Source organism: Dermacentor variabilis, chromosome 7, assembly GCF_050947875.1.
Source record: "Dermacentor variabilis isolate Ectoservices chromosome 7, ASM5094787v1, whole genome shotgun sequence".
NCBI classification, from domain to species: domain Eukaryota; kingdom Metazoa; phylum Arthropoda; class Arachnida; order Ixodida; family Ixodidae; genus Dermacentor; species Dermacentor variabilis.
Genome location: NC_134574.1, coordinates 170030302 through 170054296, shown reverse-complemented (window position 1 = coordinate 170054296; position 23995 = coordinate 170030302). Strand labels below are relative to the sequence as shown.

General features: G+C 43.0%; 1 protein-coding gene across 8 annotated transcripts in view; it reads right to left on the bottom strand.

Moving 5' to 3' along the window:
- GCS2alpha (glucosidase 2 subunit alpha) overlaps positions 1-23995 on the bottom strand; it is a 125767-nt gene that overhangs the window by 95495 nt on the left and 6277 nt on the right. For 3 of the 8 annotated variants that reach the window (XM_075700265.1, XM_075700267.1, XM_075700269.1), the window contains exons 5-7: positions 10367-10406; positions 7800-7898; positions 3154-3174 (exon numbers count right to left, since the gene is read on the bottom strand). In XM_075700265.1, the coding sequence (XP_075556380.1) occupies positions 3154-3174; positions 7800-7898; positions 10367-10406 (160 nt within the window). The remainder of the gene's footprint in view (positions 1-3153; positions 3175-7799; positions 7899-10366; positions 10407-23995) is intronic. The other 5 variants (XM_075700268.1, XM_075700272.1, XM_075700271.1 and 2 more) reach the window with 3 other exon arrangements.

The window sequence follows — 23995 nt, the reverse complement described above, 5'->3', positions numbered from 1 at the left end:
CGCAGGTAGACCAAGGAGAACACCCCTGCACATGCATGTAAGCTATATGGATGCTTCGTTTACAGAAAAATAAACCAGTTGATAGTTTACGCTCAGGTGTTGTGTGTTGTTTTCTCGAGCAAGTCCTGTCCCTTCGTTGCTCTGCGCAACAATGTTAAGTATGTCGAACCAAATAGCTCACTGCAGAATTTTCCTGAAGTGGATAAATGATAAATTAACATGGGACAAGCAATTAGCTACCAATTCCAGGTCAGTGAAATGATAACAGACATTTACAAATATTAGCCATCGTTTATATTACCCATTATGTGGTGAGACAGTGCTAAGTTCCCTGAAACACCAAACAAAAGAAACAGGCCACCAGCAACAGGTGTGTTGGACAGGAATCACATATTCAGCGAAGTATCAGTGATACTGTACAATAAATTTTAATGCATGCAAAATGCCCTGGGATACCTCTGTCTCATTGGTATGGCTAGTGCAGCTTTGCCACCACATACTATTTAGAGCACATCAGAATTTGTTTCCCCAGTTAGGTATCTAATCAACATTCGTGGAACTGCCCAAATTCATGCCCTATGGCAATCTCCAAGAGGCAATGCAGCTCTTCAAATCGAGCAATGCAAATTTATTTATTTTTTATTTTTTTGCTTTCACAACATGCTGTCAAGTCCCTGCCATAACAACTTCAATGCTTTCCAACTTCATATGTGCGCACTAGTAATAAAATCTAGGCTGCAATCCCTGCTTTAAATGGTAATGAACAATTGTGTGGATGGATGGATGGATGGATGGATGGATGGATGGATGGATGGATGGATGTTAGGAGCATCCCCTTTGGAACGGGGCGGTGGGTTGCGCCACCAAGCTCTTGCTACTATACTGCCTAATATCCTACCTAGGTTAAGCAATGAAAAGACAAAAAGAACACTATGAACTATCACGCCCCATGTGGAATTAGAATTACCATGTGAGCAGGCTGATAGACTGCCACCTGGTTATCACTAGCGTTTCTTCCACCAACAGACTAAGCCTGAAATAGCACAATCTCCTATCAACGTATTAATGTAACTGCAAACTACTTTCTCAACTCTTAATAGTTATCTGCACTAAGAAAAGCAAAACAAGTTTTCTATAAAAGCACTTAGCCACTACAGTGAATGACCGATTTTTCGGACATGCCTTATAATTCGGACGTCTTCATGGCACCGCCGCATATCCCATAGAGTGACGTATGAGAGTACCTAAAGTTTCGGATACTGAAACCCTTTCTAGTCCAACTTTTCAAATGTTGTCATGATTGCAAGTCTGAAACATTAACCAAAGACAGAACCACCATTTTTATTATCTCGCAGCCTCAACCCAGCACTCTCGCACACCAGTCTGCTGGAAGCCGTAGCCAGCAGCAACCACTGTGGCCCTCGTGCACTCTGCAACGCTAGGCTTAGCTGCTCCGATGTTCACCGCCAAGCGCCTGGCAGTGTGGTGTCATTTTTTTTTATCCATTAGCATTCTTAGGGTGCTACTCTTGTGATACCTATAAGCAAAATGTATGACTTCATTGAAAAGGTTAAAGGGAGAAGGGTCAACCCAGACGAAGTCTTAGTATCTTTTTACATGGTATCTCTGTTTATGAGTGTACCAATAGACATGGCCGTGGATGTTTGCTTGCGTCGCTGCCCTCGACAAGGACTCAACGTTGCATAACAGATCCCCCACCGAGGTGCATGATCTAGGTAGGCCACTAAAGTTTTGCCTATCAAACACATATTTCACGTTCCAGAAGAAATGTTCTCGGCAAGTACATGGAGCGGCAATGGGGGCATCGATTTCGGAGACAATCGAAGCTCCGAGTGTTGTCCTCAATTACACCGACACCGAAAGTCTTCTTCAGATATGTCAATGACTGTTTCAGTGCTTTGCACGACTTTTTCAGGGCTCACCTAAACAGTATACAAGCAGCAATTAAGTTCACCGCAGAAGCAGAATCTGAAGGACAACCGCCGTTCTTGGACGCCCTTGTGCAACGCAAAGGGCCAAATCTGTTATTCAAGGTGTTTAGGAAGCAAACTCACACTGGTCACTACCTCAACAACATATTGGTGCACCCTGACTTGTGAAAGAGGACTTTTGTTGGCTCTCTTCATCTGGTGAGAAACGTGTGCACAACAGCAGAAGACTGTAAGGCAGACAATGCACTTGCGCGGTGGGAATTGACGGCTTGTGGATACCCCGAGTACTTCATTGACGCAGTAGGGCGCCAGCTGGCTTGCACAGTACCCACCAACCCTGGGCCCCCAAAAAACAGGCTTTGATACCTTACGTCCCAGGCATAAGTGAGATGCTTAGACGCGTCCTGCAGTCATTTAACGTGCAGGTTGCGCACATTCCCTCCAAGGAACTGACAAGCTCATGCATGTGAAACACCCTTTGGAATAGGACAAGTTCCCAGGCGTGGTGCCTGTCATTCTGCATGCAGACTGTTGCTATGTCAGCGTTAAAGAAACTGGCAACTTCAAAACAAGACTTAAACAGCACATTAATGATATCCAGAAATGGCACGTTGCGTCGAATGCCCTGGCCGAAGACTGCTAAACTACGTAACATATGATTACCTGGGAAAAATCTCGCGTCATTGCATTCTACGCGTCTTTATGTTGAGTCATTAATCATCCTAAACCATGGCACACACTGGATATGTAAATATGGATATATGGATATGGGCAATGGATATGTAAACAGCATGAAACAGGATTAAAGGGCTATTGAACAATTCCAAGCTTTGATTCAACAAGGACTGATATACCGTTGCTACAGAGAGAGCAGCCTTGTTGTAAGGCCACTTCTGTGAACACTGTAAATGTCCATAACGAAAGTATAATGTTGAGTAACCAAGACAAATTTGTCAGACAGGAATTGTAAACTGAGCACACGGCCTCCACAGAATGAAGCCGAAAAAAATGATAAGTTTCAACATACTAACGTATTCATAGTATTTTTCTGAATCCTAAGATGGAAAGAAAAGAAATCTGGCTTAGGCAGTGAGAAGAAATACAAGAAAGTTGTCCACTTAAGCTCATTGACACATTGTTGCAAACAATGGAAAAGAAGCATGCAAAACAAAGTGCCCGGCAAAATATAAGCAATACTAACATCAACGTATTCTTCATCATCCTGAAAAAGAGGGAGAACAGAATTTGATTCCTGTCAACATGATAGATACAGATTCCAATCACAACAAAATTTAGCTTTCCACACAAGAGTACAATGTCAGGCTAGTTTAAGGTTTACTTTTGACAAGGTGAACGGTGCAGATGAGAGACCCGAATGACACATGTGCAAATAGAGCATAAATTGTGTGCATTGTTTGTGTCTTGTTTACTGCGATTGGCACTGTTACACTTGTTGAAAGCTTTCACCAGTTCGAGTACAAAAGCAGTACAACTACCAGGATCTCATGAAACAGGACATGTGCTATTCTACATGTTAGTACATCAAAGTTACTATAAAATGTCCCTAATACTGATGCAATACATTTGTAACACTGCGCATCATCTTTGTGAAATTATAATTCAGGGTTCATGGCAGTTCATGTGGAAAAGATTCAAAGATTTTAAAAAAAGAACTTTAAGGACCCTGACAAAAGATTTTCGGGACTGTAAGCTATATTTGTGAGCTTAGAAACAAAACACAGTCATCAAGAATGTGGAAGATTTCTTTAGCTGGACAAAGAAGGCTTAGCGACCAAACGGCTACCAACCTGGCCCACAAAGTTGTTAACCAGACTGAATTGGCTAGAATGTTCAAATTTACCAAGAGTATGTGCATATGCCCCAACAAAATACTACAGTAAGCAAAACCAAAAGAATTTTAGAGCACTACCTGAAATTCAAGAAATGTCAAGGCCTTGAAATTTGTATTCTTGTATTCAGAGGCTTTCAAGGGCTGCTACGAATACTGTACACACACACATTCTAGACATACCTTGAATTGTGGAAAAGTGTTGCCATGGGCGACGCATTCGGCAGCAAAACACATTCATTATGGAAAAGAAATTAGGAAACAAATATTGGACTCTGCAATCAACGTTTTGATAGATTTTGTCTTTTTCTTGACATATTCACTGTGTACCCCAAACACAAAAATATCAATCTCAACCAGAATAACTGCTACCTCAAGTTCTCTTCACAACCAGAGCTATCTGTTGACTACTGTACTCTCATAATACAGAAGGCTAAACTTATTTTAGTGCTACATAAAGCCATGCAACATAGAGAACACAAAAGTGTTGAAAAAGGTATTTTAAACCTCCGCATCACAAAGCTGTTGAAATCAACCACAACCTTGTAAAGATGCTCCTGTCTTGCATCCTTTATTTCACTTACTTGCTTTTTATGTACTTGCTTTTAATTTTGTTAGGCAAAGTTTCTTGTGGCCAGACTGGACCTAAAAGCCATATATCGGCATTGCAGTAACCACAATAGGTCCCTTATACCAAATAGATATGCTATATGCCTCTACAGACCTCTAAGGTGTTGAAGATGCACATTTCTTGCACTTCTTGGACTGTTATGGCCACAGAGCTTCCTACAAAAATTATTATAGGGAACTCTGTCAGTACAATTGTCACTACGATGGATGGTACATGGTCTTGTTTATTCTTCAAGCATGTGGCTTCAAATATAAATGCTTTAACTTTCTGAATTTCTAAGCACTCAGAGATTTCAAAACACAGTGAGACAATTAGTCTCTGTGCACATGCATAAAGATTGTGAATTGTGGCACTTATGATGCAATATGCTATTCAATATGGTCAATCTGAAAAATCACAAAGCCACATTTGAAGTCTCAAGGACGAACTTTAGGCCAATCCCTGTGGTGCTACTGCCTGTCAATTCCCTGCTGGCTGATATGTTATACTCGCGGCTTCCATAGACACTATAGTGGCAGAGCTTCCTCTAGTAACTTGTAGGGAACTCTAGGGCAACTTCCACATGCTTGAAGCCTTGTGAAAAAGGTCATTATTGCCTAGTCTCAAACATGGTGGCATCTACAGAGACCTTATGAGAGATGTCGGCGTTTTGCGCCAACAACGCCATCTGTCACTAAGGCTGCAAAGCGTAGGCGAGCTCGGGGAAGCACTGTTCCCGTCAGCACCTATGGGTGTGCTGTTATGTCTGCATTCTTGATCGTAATTTAATGCTCCTGTCAGCCTTCAGCAATGTCTTGAAGCAACTGTTGCGAGTTGGGTGCTTTAACACGTGCGAAAACTCGTCAGGCACGCACCTAGCTTATGGTGCTGCTTGGCGAGCAAGAGCGATGGCGATCGTGGCTGTACGACGGAGAAGCAATCGCGCTTTCTTTACTGCAGTTTTAGAGTGATCACTGTTTTTACTTTTCAGTGCTCTAAAGGTGCAGCGGCACCTTTAGAGCACGCTTCCACGTTTAAAGTTAGATGGGACTGTTAGATTATTAAAAACTGGGTTTATGATTAACCTGTGATAGTTTATTTTTTGCCCCTTGGCACTTTCCATAGTCATATAAGGTGCTTTCTGCCACGTGTTTCATTTTGTTCATCAGTATGTCAAGGCACGCTGCGCACAGATGCGACATTTTGCTGCGATGTGTTTCATGGTAATAAACCTCAATTGCTAGTTACCGCTCCTCCTGTCCACTCCTTCGTCACATCCCGTCTGAAGTCGCAGTTCTTTTTCCTTCTTAAACTCTTAATGTCACTTCGTGGCAATTTTCACAGCTTAAACTTCAGAGCCCTGATGTGTGCAACTAATGCATATTCACTTTACCCCAGTTATGTCATGTGTTGTGGTCAGTTCTGAAACCATGTTTCTTTCTTTGTTGCTTTTTTCCTGCCAGTGGTGGTAGCGAGTGCCTGCTCTCTTTTTCTTCGTTTGCATGCATGAAATGGGTCAATATATGATCATGTTGCTTCAGTGTAGTTGTGTCTGCTTTGAGAACGATTTCAATATAGCAATTGGTTTACAATAATTATTTAATGCCATGCTTTGCATTTGCTTTCAAACTGTTATTGTGTCAACATGCTCTTTTAACTAATTAAAAAGCGCTGCATTGGCTATTCAGACTCAGGGCACTACAACAGGCGATACAACATGCAGTCTAATTCTGCATTTGGATGCGAGGGTGATACTAGTAAAAATGGTGGTGATACTAAAAAATAACATAAGATATAAAGGAACATGCTTTTGACTGACCAGGGAGGCAAATTTTCAGCTATGGCGTCTTCCGATATCTCACTAGCGTGCTCCGGTGAAATCATCGAAGCGCTCTGCTTGTTTAACATTCAAACCTGTGAAATCTGTGCTGTGCAGACAGTGGTAAGACGCAAACATAAAAACAATTAACCCTTAATTATGGTTGGAGTCTCATATGTGCTATTTTGCTCAAGCTCATCAAGCTGGTTTGCAAGCTTTACCGTCACTGGCTTCTCACATGAGCGCACCTGTACGAACCATTCTCAGGCGCGACGGTGCTCCCTCAACCTACTATAGAAAACACGGCGTGTAAACAAAGCGAGTGTGTGCATAAAGAATGTTGGTTCACGGGCCAACAAATGAAGCCATTAGCGGCCGGGGCGTTACAATGAAAGCGGCATACTGGCGATGAACTCCACTTCATAGGCAAGCTTGTTGATGCTCATGTGCGGCAAACACTTGCCGCGTAAGGAGAGAATGTCGTCCCAGACAGCCATGAAGTCGGACACCTGTCCATTATTGTACAGTGCGATTTCGTTGTGCACACTGACACCGCAAAAGTAACTATCTGGGACACGCACAAGCAGCAAACCGCACGCACACACTTCAATCATGCCTGCAGTGGAAGCAGGCGTCTCCGGCACAAGGCCCCCCTGCGGTTCGAACGGCTGCCGCTATGTGGCTTTCAGTGGCACCCCTATTTGCGCTGCGCATGGCGCATAGGCTTTTACAACTCAGAAGCATATGCACCAGCCAGAGCAGAATAATCATGTAGCTTTATGTCCACTAAGGCGGCAAGTAGTTGAATCGAAATAATGTTTCACACACTGACAAAACTAGCACAAAGACACTTGAATCGATGCTTTCAACATTCCGCCAACTCCAACAGCATTTGACTACAAGCAACAAGGCATCAACAGTTGTAGTTAGCACAGAGTGGAAAACACACGTACAATGCTATGGTAGAAAAAAACACTTATACAATGATTAACTGCGGACAATTCCTTCTTTCAGAAAATACACACACAAAAGCAATGTTACTGTTTACATTTAGGCGTAAACTTCTGCAGTCAGAGCACGTTAACCATTCAATAGTGTGCACGTGTTTCATCATAAGCAGTGCACTGACCTGCACTTTGAGAGTTTATGGATGCCACAGTATCTGCACTTTTGTTTAAACCTCACAATGAAAACAGCTTAGAAGTGAATCACTTCCAGACAATACATGAAGCATTCCACCAGTCAAAAAAAAAGGAGAGTTAGGAACAGCACTGCATGACCAAATTCAATATTCAAAAAACACAGAAAAAAAAGAAAAATATTGATGTTTAACATTAGGTGTCAACTTCTGGAGCCACAAGTAACATTAGGTGTCAACTTCTGGAGCCACAAGAACATGTCAAGTCATTTGCTTACACTCCAACATCTCATTATAAACCCCACATTTTGCAAGCTTATCTTTAATTCATACTCTTCAAACCTGAGAATGTCAATACTGTAGATTTCACATCCAAGCAATCACAACCTCAAAAATCAGCACACTTCACTTTACACCCCCAAACCGCTTACCATGTAGCCAAGGCGATTTTTAATCTGCTGTGGCAAGCTCAAAATTCTGTGCAGCACACTCTGAAGCAAGGCAAGGGCTGAACTTACAGGTTCAGATTCCTAAAATTTTTTTTTTTTTCCATGGGAGAAATTGAGAGAAAAAGGAAAGAATGAGGGTAGCAGGAAGCATTCAATTAGAACTGTGGCATGCATGGGTGGGGGAGAGCACAGTGTTCATGCATAGCAAGCACTGCAAAAGCACACATGAAGCTCTTCAAAAGGTGCAAAAGCAAGAGCTCAGCCTAGGCACTCCCATGCACCCTGATAAACTTTACTGGCAGTACCGAATGTCGTGTTGATCAGGTAGAGACAGGTGTATGAAGCTGACCTCACTAAACCAGACTTTTTCATTCAACTTCCACACAGAAGAGTAGCATATGGCAGCTTGTTAAGCTCAATACTGCCTGTGGGTGCAGTACAAACTTAGAGTATGTGTCGTCTGCAGTGACATCAGATCAGCAACGTTGTTTGCAGTGATACTGTGTCTGTTTTGATTAACAACACATTTCGGTAGAAATTGAACATGCAGTAAGTGCCATCTGCCGTGATGCTTCTCCAAAAAATATTTTTTAATCGGAAAGAGTGGTACTGCCCATGTAAACAGGGGTGAAGCAACCACTGTAGGCCCTAAGCAACGCTCAGCAGTATTGGCCTTGCAGTCAGAGGTGGCACTACTATTCCTTGAAGAGAAATTCTTTTTATTTGAGCATTATATTATGGGTGTTTAACGTCCCAAAGTAACACATGGGCTGTGAGACACTGTAGTGAAGGCTCAAGTTTAAGAAGGCCCTGCAACATTTTTTTCCTCAAGCCTGAGACTTGGAATGAGTGTGATGCCTTTCAATGAGTATACTTCCGAAGAAATTTTCAAGACGGACCTAATAATAATGGAGATATAAAAAGTGCAATGTTTACTTGACTGCCGCAGCTGGGAATCAAACCCGTCACCTTATGCTCAGCAGCTTATGAAGACGCTCAACTGCCTTGCATCCCCAGACATCTTTCCTGCAAGACTCTTGCATCTCCCTATGTTCGGCTTCCCGCACAACGCATGTGTGAAGGTGGCACCCTGTGTCATGGTTACGAGCTATAAAGCGATGGCGTGAGCATTCCTATGCTAATGCCACCTGACAGCCTGAGCAACTCAGGTGCGAGAAGAACTTGCTGCCCCTTCTGTGGCTGCGGGATGGCAATGTGTGCAGACTGACCGCGCACTTGTCGTTGCTTTTTGCAGATCTTACCTGCCAAACGCTTCCCATTTGACTTGGAAATGCGACACCAATGTGGATGAACATGATTGCTCAAATGCACATCAATTTACGAGACTGCACCCACCAATCGCCCATTTCTTAGTGTCTGCATGGACTAGGAATACAAAAGAGGAGAAGCCCTGACATTTTCCGAAGTTTGATGTAAAGGCACTACCATCTTGGTGGGCCATCCTACTCATCCATTTTCTACCCTTTCTGTCCCCCCTTTTCTCAAAGACTCACTGTTCACCTAGTCATCGCCACACTGGCGTACCGTGCAGTCAAGCGTGTGTTGCAGTAATTGCGGAACACAGCATGAAAAGAAAAGTTCTGGGAACATGCAGTGCAAGTGCAGTCATGCCAACATTCATGAACAACAGTCGTGAAGCAGATTCCCTTGCTTGAACAGGGAACCGAGGCTAGATTGCTATGAAATTACCATTAAGACCACCAGTACCAGCGCTCCTTTGCAAAAGGAGTACACAACTGTGGCCACACTTTTTCCAATGCAGCTGGGCTAGTTGAGACCTCTCCTAAGCTCTCCTTCCTCCAAGGTGTTCAGCCCAAGCAAACAGTCGCTCAGTAATCTTGCGTAGCAAATCGAACTTTCTTGATCCTTCAAAGTGTCTCCATTGAGGAACTATTCCTTCTATATATGTAAGAACGCAACGTTCAGGGCGAATAACACTTAATAGGCTAGCGGCTATTATTAAGCTGTGGGTCAGCAGCATACAAGACAGCATGATAGCACCTTCAAAACCCTCTGCTCCTTCGTCGGCAGTCTGGCTTGCCTAATGCCTGCTACATATATTTCAGCTATCCAGCATTGTTGTATAGCAGGAGAAGTAAATGCCCTTTTTCTGCTTGCACTATAATGTTGCTTCCCGTTTCCTTTGTTACCAATAGCACTTCTTGCCAGCTAAATCCCACAGCCATCAAGACACCATGGTGGGTCATTATTCAGGCATCACTAAGAACAACAAGAAGGTATGTATTCATGCTGCATGAAATAGGCAAGTGCAGTTCCCACATGTAGTATTAAAATGCATTGACATACAAATGCAGTGCCATGATCCCATCAGCTCTGTATGAAACTTGAGAACAATAAAGCCAGTGGGTCGCCGAGGCTGTTTATAAGTTTTCCCCTGAACAATACAACATACAGTGTAGCAAGCTTTTCTTAAGCCAACATAAGAAATATTGAAGATTGGTGCAACTTGTTTCAAGCAGGTCAACATTTGAAAGGTATTTATAGAGCCTCGTCAAAAAAATTCTTACCTCATTTTGGCTGTCTCCAGCAGCTTCTCCAGCGTCATTGCTAAAGGGGAGAAAAAGTGTGGGACTGTTGCAAGACATGCATATTTTAGTAATGCACACTAATATCAACATTAAGTTTTGTATTACAAGAAATCTGCACAGTCAGGTATTCTGTTCCACAAGGCTCATGATGCCTAGAACGTCGGCCTCTCATCAGATTCGGGCATTGCAAGTGAACAAGTGTGACACATAGATCATGTGCTGAAAATAGTTTCTGCAAGGTATTACACCATGGTATGCTGCAACAGGCAGGTGAAAATTCAAATGGCAGCCTCTGTGCCTTTTGCTTCCAAGAGCTCCTTGATTCCCAGAAAAGTGTCAATGTTACACCAAATGCCGGCAACCTCATCAATTATGACACACCCCTTCTGTAAATCGTTCAAAACACGCAAAACAGGCACCGGAAGTGTGCCCCACACAGCAAAAATAGAGAAGAAGGGGAACTTGTGATGTAAACGTTACTTGGTACCTCACTCCAGTATGGGAGAAAACAGGGAAAGAATGTCACTTGTGGGTACTAGCCACGGCAAAAGAAGAGAGTGCCAATGTTAAAAAAAAGGAGAGAGAGAAAGAGAAGAAAATTAATTCTGGGGTTTTACGTACCGAAATTACAATATGATTGATTAAGAGGCACGTTGCATGGGGGACTCCAGAGAGTGAGTGAGTGAGTAAAGACTACTTAAAAACAAGGTATTGACGGATGACCTTGTTGTTAGGCAGCCCCTGGGCCCGGGCGGCTTCTTCAGCTCTCTCGATGACCTTGGCCTGCAGGTCAGGGTCGGAGCTGAGCAACACGGCCTCCCACTGCTCAGTATTACTTATTTCGTGATTTGTGTGATTTTCGGCTGGACACGACCATATAATATGGAACAGATCCGCTTTTTGCTTACAATGCTTACATGTATTAGGGTATTGGTCCGGATAGTAGTAGTGATAGGCTACGGGGTTGGGGTAGGTGTTCGTCTGAAGACGTCTCCAAGCTACTTCTTGTCGCTTGTTAAGCGATTTGTGTGCTGGCGGGTACACTGCCCTGGCTAACCTGTAGTGCTGAGTTATTTCCTGGTAACTGACCATGCGATCCCTCTCTGATCCTAGCGTGAGCCATCCGGGTGCTCAGTTGGCGAGTCCTCGAGCGGCGGTGTGGGCGGCATCATTGCCGGGTAGGGAGGAGTGTGCTGGTGCCCAAATGATCTGGATTGGTCGTGGGTGTTGGTTGGTGTCTACTATGTGTTTTACGGGAGCCAAGAACCAACCTTTCGCAAAATTGCGTACTGCTGCTCTGTAATCGCTAATAATGTAATGACAATGTGTGGAGGCTATTGCCAGAGCGATAGCTGCCTCTTCCGCTGTTTCGGAGCTTCTGGTGCGAATTGAACCACCAGCGCGTATTTGACCTGAGGAGTCCACCCCTGCAAGGGACATACAGTTGCGTTCTATGTATTCTGCTGCGTCGACATAGACTCCAAATTAATTTTTACCACGTGGGGTTCTTTAACCCTTTAAGGGTCAATGACATAAACATACGGCGCCACGAACGAGTCCAAAAGTGGTCGATGCCATATATTTAGCCACCATCTCTACGTTTAAAAAACACGCCAATGTGGGAATACAGTTAATTTTTTTTCACACGCCTCCTTCTTTCTGTTTTCGTTGCATAGTTTGTTATAGAGCTAGTTTGCTCCCACGCGTCTATATACTACCGCTCCCGCACTGGCGCGCACGCGGGCGGGCAGTGGTTTGGGTTTTGTTCCACAGGCAGTTTCGGCTTCTTGTGCTTGCAAAACTGATGGCTATCTCATTACTAATTGCTCAAAGGGCGACCGCCTGTCTCTCACTTGTTTAGTGCTCACAGGGGTGCGCATAGGAAGGATGCCGCCATGCATGCGCTTTCGTCGCTTTTTATTTTTTGGACACTCGCAAAAACTAATTGCCTCTGATGGGCGATAAGATGAAGATTAGTAGAAGTTCGTCACACGTTTAGCTTTTCTGACGGGTACACAACCACACAGTTTTCTTGAGTGCGCACACTTACGCAGTTCTATTATGCTATGGATGTACATATTAGTGTAAGAGCAGGAAGATTTGAGTCTTGCGAAATATTCTCGTGTGCACATTTTCAAAGCCTTGAACTATGTGTGTAACAATGCATCAAATTTTTAATTTTTATAAGTTTATTTCCTTTTTTATTGTTGTTATTCATGAATGAAGAGTACATATATACCAACTCAAAATATTTTTTTCTCACTTTATGGTCACCCTAAAATAATTACAGTAAATTTTTTTCGAAATAAGTCCCGAAGAAGAATTGGAATCTGCAATAAAAGAAATCGACCCTGGGTGGTCGCATATGGCGATAAATGTCGACCTTCAAAGGGTTACTTAATGATGGCATATACAAATACCAGAAAATTTTGTTTATTGACATTTAAATGTGCGAAATGCATCGAGAATAAGCATAATCAGCAAATAGAAAAAAGAATGTTTGGTGGAAGCTTTTTTCAGCAATGGGGGAGACCACAGGCAGAAAGACGAAGCAGGCTTCACCCCAAGTCACCTGTGGCTTCGTTTGGAAATTGCACAGATAGCACTTGTCATATGTAGGGATGGACAAATAGGGATTTGGTCAAAATTATTCGACCAAATCACTATTCGCTCATCCCTACATATGACAGGAGCTATATATCACATATTACAAAAAACCTCGTTAATTTGGATTTCATGGGACCGGAAAAAAAATGTCAGAGTCCGAATTAACCAAATGTCGCATTTTCGAGGGTATCCAGAAAACAAGAAGCAAATGCTTACTATGTCAGCATGGTTTTGTTAGGAAATTAATGTGCAAATCCTTTTGCTATTTTGCAGAAATGCAGTGTGGAAGCTGCAATCCTCGTCATTTTGTGGCCGATTGGCTCTCAATGCTGCGCTCAAGGCCTCACGACTTCCTTCGCAGCATGGCAGCAACGTGCGCCTCCATTTGCGACACACTTTCCGCTATTGCGTGTCCATCCTCGTTACTTTTTCGCCAGTGAGCTGATCGCCAATAGGCCGCACGTCTATCACGATGTGCTCTTCATCCTCGACAGCTTTGTACCGAGTCAAAACGAAACAACTGGTTGCCGCAATCACTACGGAGGAAACCACGGCCGACATATTGATGCGAGTATTATAAGGCATGTGGCCGACACACTCACAGAGTCGGAACGAAACTACCATTCGCTGCAACTGCAGATGAAACCGCAGTCTTTTTAGCCACCCGGCCAACATGCGTATTGAGTCAAAATGAAACTACTTTTTGCTGTAACTGCTGCAGAAGAAACTGCAGCAGCTATCAATGCAATCACGGATAGCGACATACGCAATTATGAAAGCCCGCAGCCAGCGCGGTGTCATGCGCGGCAGTAAACGCAAGAATAAAGGCTTTAAAGGCACAGATAGGCACAAAGTGTTCCGGCATTGCTGTCGTTCACATACAAATTCCGCTGATGGCTATGGCAATGCAGACTCTGCCACTTCATTTCAGTTGGACGTTTCGGTGACCAACCATTTTGTGCACTGCAGTGCTTCTGTGGGTCATGAACCCCACAGGGTCACAAATGATCTGTAGCAAAGTAGCCTATGCTGGCTAAACTGAATCATGTGCTCTGTATTGCAGGTTCAGTATTGAAAACTTAATCTGAACTCCATGATACCATTTAAACAGACATTCAAACATCTCTGTCTGAAGAAACTGTGCAACGCAGTAAACTAACTTGATTTAGTGTAAGAATCGAATAGTCAAAAACATTTATCTTAGGAAGCATACTTTTCTCAGTGTGTTCTGGCCCGCTTTGTTTACTGTAACAACAAAGACCCTCAAGTAAAAAAACTTTTGTCCTCTTTCTTACTGGTAACACATTCAAAATAAAAAGCTCACAGCACTGAAAATTTAGGGACAGTGGTGGTACTCAAAGGGAGTGGACTTTAGGGTGTGACATAGCACAATAAAAAAAAAAAACAGAACAGACCACAAGCAAGATGAAATAACTTTTGGCCTCCAAATGCTCGTATTTTTATGGGTTGCAGGTTTGGGAAACACTGGCTCAAGTGAGGTACAGAGATAATTTAAACTGGAACAGGAGCAACTATTAAAAACTTGATTGGTCAGTTGCATAGCAACGATTGTCTAGTCACAGCGCTTTATGAATGCATTTTTCGTATGGTTAACTGGCAATATGCTGTTCAGCACATATGCCATTTTTCAGCGTAATATTGTTAGTGCATTTTCACCACAAATTTGGAACATGTCAGAAAATGGTCTATTGCATGGCTAAAAAAAAGCACTGTTACAGGCATGGACACATCAAAACTAGCAGAAAATCACTTGCTTTATTAGCATGTGGTGCATCCATATGCTTGCTCACAATGTGTGCAGTTTCCCACACAGCTAAATAAGTAGCGTAGAAGGTTTTTTGTAGCCCGATAAATAATATAGCCTATTGTTAACAGGTTAACATTTTCTCTAATGCATGCAATACTGAAATGTCACAATGGAACAGAACAAAAGGTTAATATTTCAAAAAGAAGTGTCAGTAACTGTTTTCCCCTAATAGTATGTATGTGAAAAAAAAGGACAAGCTCATACATATGCCATGAATGCATTCATTCAAATTTTAAGACATGTTAATGGTACAAACACAATGGAAGAATGTATGAGCAGGGTAGGAAAGAATTGTGTAGCTTAAAGGAGAAGATGCAGATGCATTTAAGAGAAAGCTTTAGTTCAGCCCCAACTCCGACGGCACCTATTCAAATACATGTAAAACGCAGAAATGCTTTTCCAATATAACCCCTGGGCTCCTTTTAATGAAATTTACGGCATTCAAAAGAAAAAGTTAAATTCTAGTGACTGTTGGAAGCAGAATTTTGATTTATGGCAAGACATTTTTTACAAGAATGTTTATATAGCTGAGTGTTTAAAAAAATTGGAAGCCCGAAGTTTACAACTTTGACCCTCTGCATTAAAAACAGATACCACCATTCTGTAAATTGCATCCATAGGAACATCCAAAACAAACAAATCCGATATATTAATTTATATCTCATGTAAGTTTGTTACAATGTTCACGAAGATACTGCAAAAATGCTACTCGAATATTAGTGATGGATTTGAGAACCATGTATAATACATCAAATCTGTCCACCTTAAATGTGCTATTAGGTGAAACTGACAGAATTCCAATATCTGTTTTTGTTGCTGAATTACAGAGTTGTAAACTTGATTTCATTTTCTGAACTTTTTCTATTTTCAACAATTTCTATTCTAGAAACACTACTGCCTAACGCTTCTAACAGTCAGTAGATTTTAACTTTTTAAGTGCAGCAAACCTGAACAAATGGTAGAGTGGTTGACGAAAAAAATGATTTCTCCTTTCCCGTGTATTTAGATAGGAGCCCCCGGCCTAAAGGTACCTCTTAAGTTCGGACTTATGCGTATGCTAATGCAGGCAGTGAAGGAACTCTTAGTTCTACAAAGTGATCTGAGGTTTAAAAAACTTCAGGCACAACTGCGTTTTTGCCTAGGCTCTTCAAAACAATAACCACAATGCCTGCTGAAAGCATGGTCAAATTTCAGCCTTTAAAGTTGCTCAAAAAGCAACTACACTCTGAGAAAGCCAATGCGGGGAGTTCCATACTCAATCAACCCTTTGAAACAAGCAAAGAAATTCAAATTCTGTCACTAAAATGTGTAAATATATGACATGGTTCATTGTTTAAAAAAAAAAAAAGAAAACATGCAATAAGTACACAGTCGAACCTGCTTATAACGGACTTCTCGGCAGTGCCACTAGATGGTGCAGCATGTCTAGAAATAAGCGCGAGAAAAGAGCCCATTCCAGAGGCCACACACAAGTTTCGTGGTGGTGGCGGTAGATGGCATCGAGTGTTCAGAGGGAACATTCCAGTTGGATGCTGTGAAAGCAAGATGAACCACATCTACAAAGGCGAAGGTGATAAGGATACTATGAGCTCGTGCAAGCCAGTTACAGTAACGTCGGTGATACAGTCGACTCCCGATAATTCGAAGCCGCTTAATTGGAATTTTCGGTTAATTAGAAGTGAAGTGCTGGTCCTGTCAGTTTTGCATGTAATCCTATAGAAGAAATCGCTCGATAATTCGAAGTCCTCATCCAGTAATATTGTTTAATTGGAAGTTAATTTTCAGCCGGGATCCTCGAGGTGACCGTCATTCTTTGGTAGAATGTGCAATTTTTCAAGTGTTGCAACAGTTCCGTGCTCCGCGTTGATGTCATCGTCACCGCAGCCGCCCGCAACGCCATCCATCTTGGAGCGGCACGATTATTCATTGCTACGGCTGCCGTGGCCTCCGCGATGAACTCCGGCGGGAGGCGAAGCGGCTCCCGCAGGAGGCCACGTGCGGCTGCCGCGCGTGGCCGGAGCTGATCACGGAGGCCACGCGGGTGCCATAGGTGCACGCAGCGCTGCATACTGGCAGTGGCGAGATTGTGCGAGATTAGTCTTGAAGCGTGCGCAGCGTATGTCAGGCGTGTGTTGGTCGAGCGCCTTTGTGCGGGAAGCTCGTAGGCTAGGTTGTTCCACGGGTGATTCGGAATTGACTGTACCTAGTCGCGCAGTGGCTCTTATCGCACGCTCGACCTGGCAACGAAAGTCGAGGTTTTGAAGGAAGTTGAGAAGGGAGGTGCCGCCAAACAAGACATAGCGCGGAAGTAAGGGATCAAGCCGAACACGCTCCCTTACATTAAGAATAAGCGCACAATAATGGATGCATTTGAGAACGACAAGTTCAATACTTCTCGGAAGCGAATGCGCACTGGCGCTTACCCAGAGTTGGAGAAGGCTCTGCTGGTTTGGATTAGGGAGGCCAGGAGCAACAAACTTCCTCTCAGCGGAGACATCGTTGCGATGAAAGCCCGAACGCTTGCAGCAATGTTGGGGATCGAGGACTTCGTTTCGTCAGATGGATGGCTGACGCGCTTTAAAGATCGCCATGACCTGGTTTTCAAGAGCGTGTGTGGTGAAAAGGCGTCCGTTAACCAGGAAACATGCGCCACGTGGAAGGACGGAAAGCTGCGTGAATATCTCGCCGAATACAGACCGGAAGAAATCTTCAATGCAGATGAGACTGCACTCTTCTATCGGCTTCTACCAGAGAAGACCCTGACATTCAAGGACGACGACTGTGCTGGGGGCAAACGCAGCAAGGAGAGAGTGTCGGTGCTGATCGCGGCAAACATGACTGGCACGGAACGATGTCGGTTACTTGTGATCGGGAAAGCCGCGAAGCCGAGATGTTTTAAAGGCGTGAAGACGCTGCCTGTGGACTATGAGGTGAACAAAAAAGCGTGGATGACGGCCGAAATCTTCAAGAGCTGGATAAGCAAATTGGACCGCAAGTTTGCTGCTTCGAACCGCAAGGTGTTGTTCCTTGTCGATCACTGCAGTGCTCACGTGAATGTGCCAGCCTTGAGTGCAATACGCCTCGCATTTTTGCCTGCAAACACAACGGCTGTTTTGCAGCCAATGGAACAAGGCACCATCAAGAATGTTAAAGTCCTGTACAGGCGGCACCTCCTCGAGCGCATGATTTTGTGTATGGATAGCTCCACAAAGTACGAGGTGAGCCTGCTTAGTGCCATCCACATGTTGGCGCGAGCATGGGATCGTGTGAAGCAAGAAACAATCGCAAACTGCTTCAGGGCTTGCGGTTTTGTGGCAGCTTCTTCGGAGGATGCCTCTGAAATTTCAGCGGAGGAAGCGTCAACAAGCGAGCTTGACGGCACTGATTTTGGTGATGCTCTCGGGGACGTCAATTTCGAAGATTACGTCGCCGTAGACAAGGTGGTCGAAACGTGCGGTGCGCTGACGGATAGCGAAATTGTAGAGATTATTCGGCCCCAGGAAGCGACACAGGAAAGCGACGATGACGTTGAAGGCGAGCCGCAACCTAAGGCTGCCGATGTAGCTGCAGGCCTTGCTCTTGCGGAGCGCTTCTTTGCCGCTGAAGGTAACGCGGAAGAACCGTTCCGCCACATCTACAGCCTGCAGAACTTGCTTTCAGCAGCGCGATTCGGCAAGAAGAAGCAAAGCAAGATGACCGACTATTTTTCTTAGAGAAAATACTCGAATTCGCCACAAATAAAGTGCTGTTTTTTGTGTTTTGTGCTTAATTGGAAGTTCGTTTAATTTGAAGTTTTTTGCGGTCCCCGTGAACTTCGTATTAACGGGAGTCGACTGTATATAGAATGGCAATGCAAGACAAATTTATCACTGTCGAAGTGGGTGGAGAAAAACAATGTCCTGGCGAACTACAGAATGGGTTCAGACCAGGCAGACGCTTAGAGGATAATATACTTGTACTAACTAAGTGCATAGATATTTGAGTAGCTCAGAATAGACCTTTATGGACAGCATTTCTAGAAAACGTAGACAGGGAATTGTTAGGGGATATTATGAAGCACAAAGGTATAGATGATTTCGTGGAGCTGCTGAGGGAGATACACAGAAAACCGAGTACAAATTGTATGGTATGGCCAAAAATGTAATGAAGTGGAAATTCATCAAGGACTGAAGCAAGGATGTCCTCGGTCTCCAATGATGTTCACGCCTTATGTTAAGGGCATAGAAAGACAACTGGAAAATAGTGAATTAGGGTTTGATTTACCTTACTTGCATAATGGACAAACGGTGCAACAGAAGGTCCCCGGACTGATGTATGCAGATGATGCAGTGCTACTAGCGGACAATGCAAGAGATTTACAGACACTTGCATATGTATGGCAATGCAGTGACAAATCTAGGTCTTAAGTGTAGCAGAGAGAAATTGGGAATTATGAGCTTTAAAGGACACTAAAGTGAAAAATGATTTCTTCTGCATCAGTAAATTACCTTTCTACAATGCCAAAACCACCACTCTTACAACGATAAGACGTTTGGTAAGCCAGAAAAAGCGCAAGAACGAAGTACGGGTGGCGACACCTACTTAAGTTCCCGATCCTGGGGGCTGTGACGTCTTGGATTTTGATGGCATCTTCTAGGGCCTACTAATTATATATAGTGGTACAAATTGACTACATTGTGTTCTAAAGGAACCAAATATTAAACATGGCAAGTTTCGGGAACCTTTTTTCAGCCAACGCGGCCCAAATGCGAAAACATACTTCGGAATCCCTGACGTCACGCTGACGTACCGGCGCTGGGGTTTCGGCGCGAAATTCAAATACTGATACTTGGACCTTCATTTTCTCATCTAATAATGAAACTACTTTTTTGAAGTGACTGCCTGCAGGGTTATCAAATAATGCTTCATTAGTCTAAACTGATTTATTGTTTCGCTTTAGTGTCCCTTTAATGAAGAGGTGAGTAATTAGTATGTGGTGTCAATTCAACAGCAAGTTATGCCCATGGTCAAGCAACATAAATACTTCAGCGTATGCATAAACAAAAGAAAGACTTACTGAAGCATGCAACAAGATAATCGGAAAATAAAGGGGAAGTAGAACGCAGCAATAATGAAATGGAGCACTTTCGGGCCGCAATAAATATGAACTGGTGAGTGGAATCTGGGAATGTGTAATGGTGCCAGTGCTAATGTTTGCAAATGCTATTCTCTGCTTAAAGTTGGATACCTGGGCCAGGTTGGAAGTTAATCGAAGATCGGTAGGCCAGATGGCTTTGGGAGCTAATGGTAAGACCATAAACGACACAGTGCAGAGCGACATGGGTTGGGCCCCTTTTGAAGTTAGAGACGCGCAGAGCAAAATTAGTTTTGAAGAAAGACTCGGGAACATGGAAGAAAGACTCGGGAACATGGATGAAAATAAATGGGTGGCTAAAGTGCACAAGTGTCTGTACCTGAAAAGCGTGGACATAGAATGGAAGAAGAGGTCAGAAAAGTTGGCAACCAAGTACAGGAAAACTGAAAGTGTACATAGACAACCAGGTATCCTCAAAAAGAAAGTGAAAGAAACAAAGATAGTGAATTGGATGCAAGGAATCGAAACAAAAAGACCATGAGTAAAACAAAGGGCGTTGATATTTTAGGCCTGAGCTGGTTTTCTAAGGAGAATACCATACCGCAGCAAATATTCGCAACAAGGTGAGGCATACGTATGCTCCAGAAAAAATCCAGAAGAAACCACTCAGCACATCCAAATGGAATGTGAAGGGATTCATCCAGTGAGACCCATAGGTAATGTACACCTATCAGAAGCATTTGTATTTAAAATGGACGAAACTATCAAGTGGCCAGCAGTTGAGATAAGCAAGAGATGTTTATAGTATTGGTGGCAAAAGACAGGGAAGAGATTGATACGACTGGATCCATTACATGCATAGGTAGCAGTACAAGGTAGATAGAGAAGTTTGCTAGAACGAAAAGCATGTATAGCGTACCTGCAATCAGGGCATTGGAATGAAATGTTTTTCGTTCTTGTTTTGGTTTTGTTCCACTGAAAAGGGTTCCGTTCCGGTTCTGCTCCGAAACGAAAAAAAATATATCTGTAACGGTTTATAATGGTCTTTGTTTGCACAAAAAAATATTTGTGATGCAGTGTAACGATAAAAACATTGTATTTATTTTTCTCAATAAGTGAATTATGAATTCTGAAATCATACTCACTGCCTTGAGTCAAGGCCCTGAGCATGATCTCAGAAGCAACACGTCACTGAGTGTACTTGCCGAAATGCGAGACCACTGTTCCGATAAAACAAACACAAACGAACGATAAAACTTCGGTAACAGAGCGTCGTACCCATAGAAAATGAAACAACAAGCTGTTCAGCGCGCAAGCCCCGAGTTTTCCTACAATGCCGATCTGCTAGTGCACCGAGTGGCAGGCTTTGTTTATGGAGCGCTCAACCAGCTGTCGCTCGCACTATCCCTGCCCGAGATATGTGCTAATAGTGAAATAGGCCATTTCACAAACAGAAGTGGAGTTATTGGCAATCAAACACGGCCTCCGCTGTGCTCCCATTCTTTCTTCAATGTCTTGCACGGCGAAGGCTAGGACGCTGTGGGGCATGCCCACAGTGTTCCGCCTTCTAAACGTCACCATGATACACAGTTCAAATTTCATTTTGGATGTTAACGTAGCCACCACGACTTCCACCTTTGCTGCCTAAGATGTGCTAAACATAAGCCAAACACTGTTTCTAGTGCTGTTTCTAATGCCCTTTCTAGTGTATATTACTGACATTGTGAAAGATGTGACTTGTAAAATATATTTATATGCAGATGACTGTGGTTGTCTGCTGGACTATAAACAATTATTCAGATTCATTTCATTTGCAGAGCAACTTGGACCAGATCCAACAATGGTGCCTGAAGTGGAAAATGTACTTAAATTCAACAAAGTGTCAGATTATCTCCTTCACACGTAGCCGAACATGAATTAGATTCTTCCAATTATCAAGAGTATCATCTGATCACAAAAACCTTGGCATTCACTTTTCCTCCAACCACAAGTGGAATAATCATGTTGAGCACGTTTCGTCTAAAGCTTGTGGAATGCTGAAGTTTTTAAGACGAAATTTTAGAACGGCACCACTAAAAGTTGAAGAGCTTTTATATTTAACTTATGTTCGGCCTATATTGTAGTATACTTGTGTTGTTTAGAGACCGCAAACTTTACATTTAACTAACATGCTTGAACGTGTACAAAACTGTGCCACTTGATTTGTATCAAGAGATTATAACTTCTGTAGTAGTGTACTAACGTTGGGATGGGAGCTTTTATGTATTCGCTAAAGGAACTTTCAGTTCAAAATGTTGTATAAAATTTATCACGGTAAAATAAAAATAGACATATTTTTTGCTTCCACCGCATTTCAGGTCGAATAGACTTGATCATGGATGGAAAATGAGAGAAATGTAAAACTAACACTTATCAAAGCAAATTTTTTCCAGTTACAATTCGTGAATGGAACCGGCTGGGCAAACAAATTGTCTAGTGCCGATCTGAGCCAATGTTTCGGACCTTGTTATCAGATGTATAAACGAGTGCAGTTGTCTTCATTTAGTACTTGCTTGTCATGCCTTGTAGTTTTTTTTACTCGCTTTTTGCTTAGTTATGTATCCTGACCCTCTCTGCAATAATGCTTTCAGGGGATGCAGGTAATTGGAATAAATAAATAAATAAATAAATAGATAGATGTGGTTGTTCTCAGCGAGCCACAGTACGCTTAGCCAGTGGATTTTGTGGCGGCACCCCGCTGTGTGGCCGCGATATCTACGCCGTGTAGCCGACCGCAGCTTGATGTCATCTATCGGTCAATAGCAGCAGTCTATGGGAATGACAAAATAAAGCGTCCAATGACGAAATAAAGCGTCCAGAAGAGTGTGAGGACCGGGCCTTTTGCAGAAAAGAGCGTTTGAGAGAAACGTGACGTCGTGATCTGCTTGCGAGCTCCACGCACCGCGTATGACAGCAAAACTTGGCCGAGATGTTCACAGCACCATATGCTACCTGCGGACAATTTTATTTCACCAAGCCTGAGGCAGTAGTTCAGGGCCTTTTAAGGTATTTTAATTTGATATTAAATTTGCTCTTGAAATGTTGCGCCTTGCATCATTAACAATGTTGTTGGCGTCCCAACACAGGAAGAAATGTGCCAAAATTGCATAGCCATAAGGCTAGGTCTGCAGATGTTCTTAAAAAAATTAGCTAGAGCGCTGCGCTCATTTCTTCTGGCTGTGCCTGTGTGTGGGAGCTACAGTGATGGCTGAAACGGACCAAGTCAATGCATCATGATGTCAGGAGTCAGGACACATCCTCCATCAGAGTATGAAAATGGATTCATACCAGTAAGTATCACAGTAATTATTTAGGGTTCTCTGATGTTTGTCAGCATTCTTGCAGCAAAGATGTCTATGGCTAGGATCACAAGGGACCCAAAAGAGGAACAATCACTCTAGACTGACAAAGTATTCTGTCAAAACTATTTGTTCATTTCATGGTAACAGATCTATTTTTAAAAAAGTAAATAAAAGTAAAAATTCCATTTTCTTAATTTTGCACCAAAATACCAGTGCCGGTCAGTCAGTGTGATGTCAGGGATTCCGTAATATACTACTTTTTTATATCTGAGCCATTGTGGCTCAGTAAAAGTTGTTGAAACTTGCCAAGTTCAGCCTCTGGTTCTTTTAGAATACAACGCAATCCGACTATGCCCAGGCAGATGCCATCAAAATCCATGACACCATGATGAGCAGAACTTTTTGAGCGCTCGTCCGTGTCTCTTCTTGTGTCGTCTGTTTGGCGCTATAGTACTTCAGTACCTTGATGAGCTAGTGCAGGAACTTCAAAGTGACATCACCAAGTACCCTTTGTTTATGTCTTGTCTAGCTTATGAGGCCTTCACTCACATTAAGAGTGGCTTTCTTTTGGTATCCTAGATGGGTAGCTTACTAATACATTATGTCACTTTAACTCTGCTAGTCACAAAAATACAACAATTTGCTCAAAAGTTTCATGGGTAGCAGTGCTGAATGATAGGAAGAAGCATAAATAGCTCAAAACTGCCAATGCCATCCCATGGTGCTACAGCAATAGCTTTGCAAAGTCAAACTTTGCA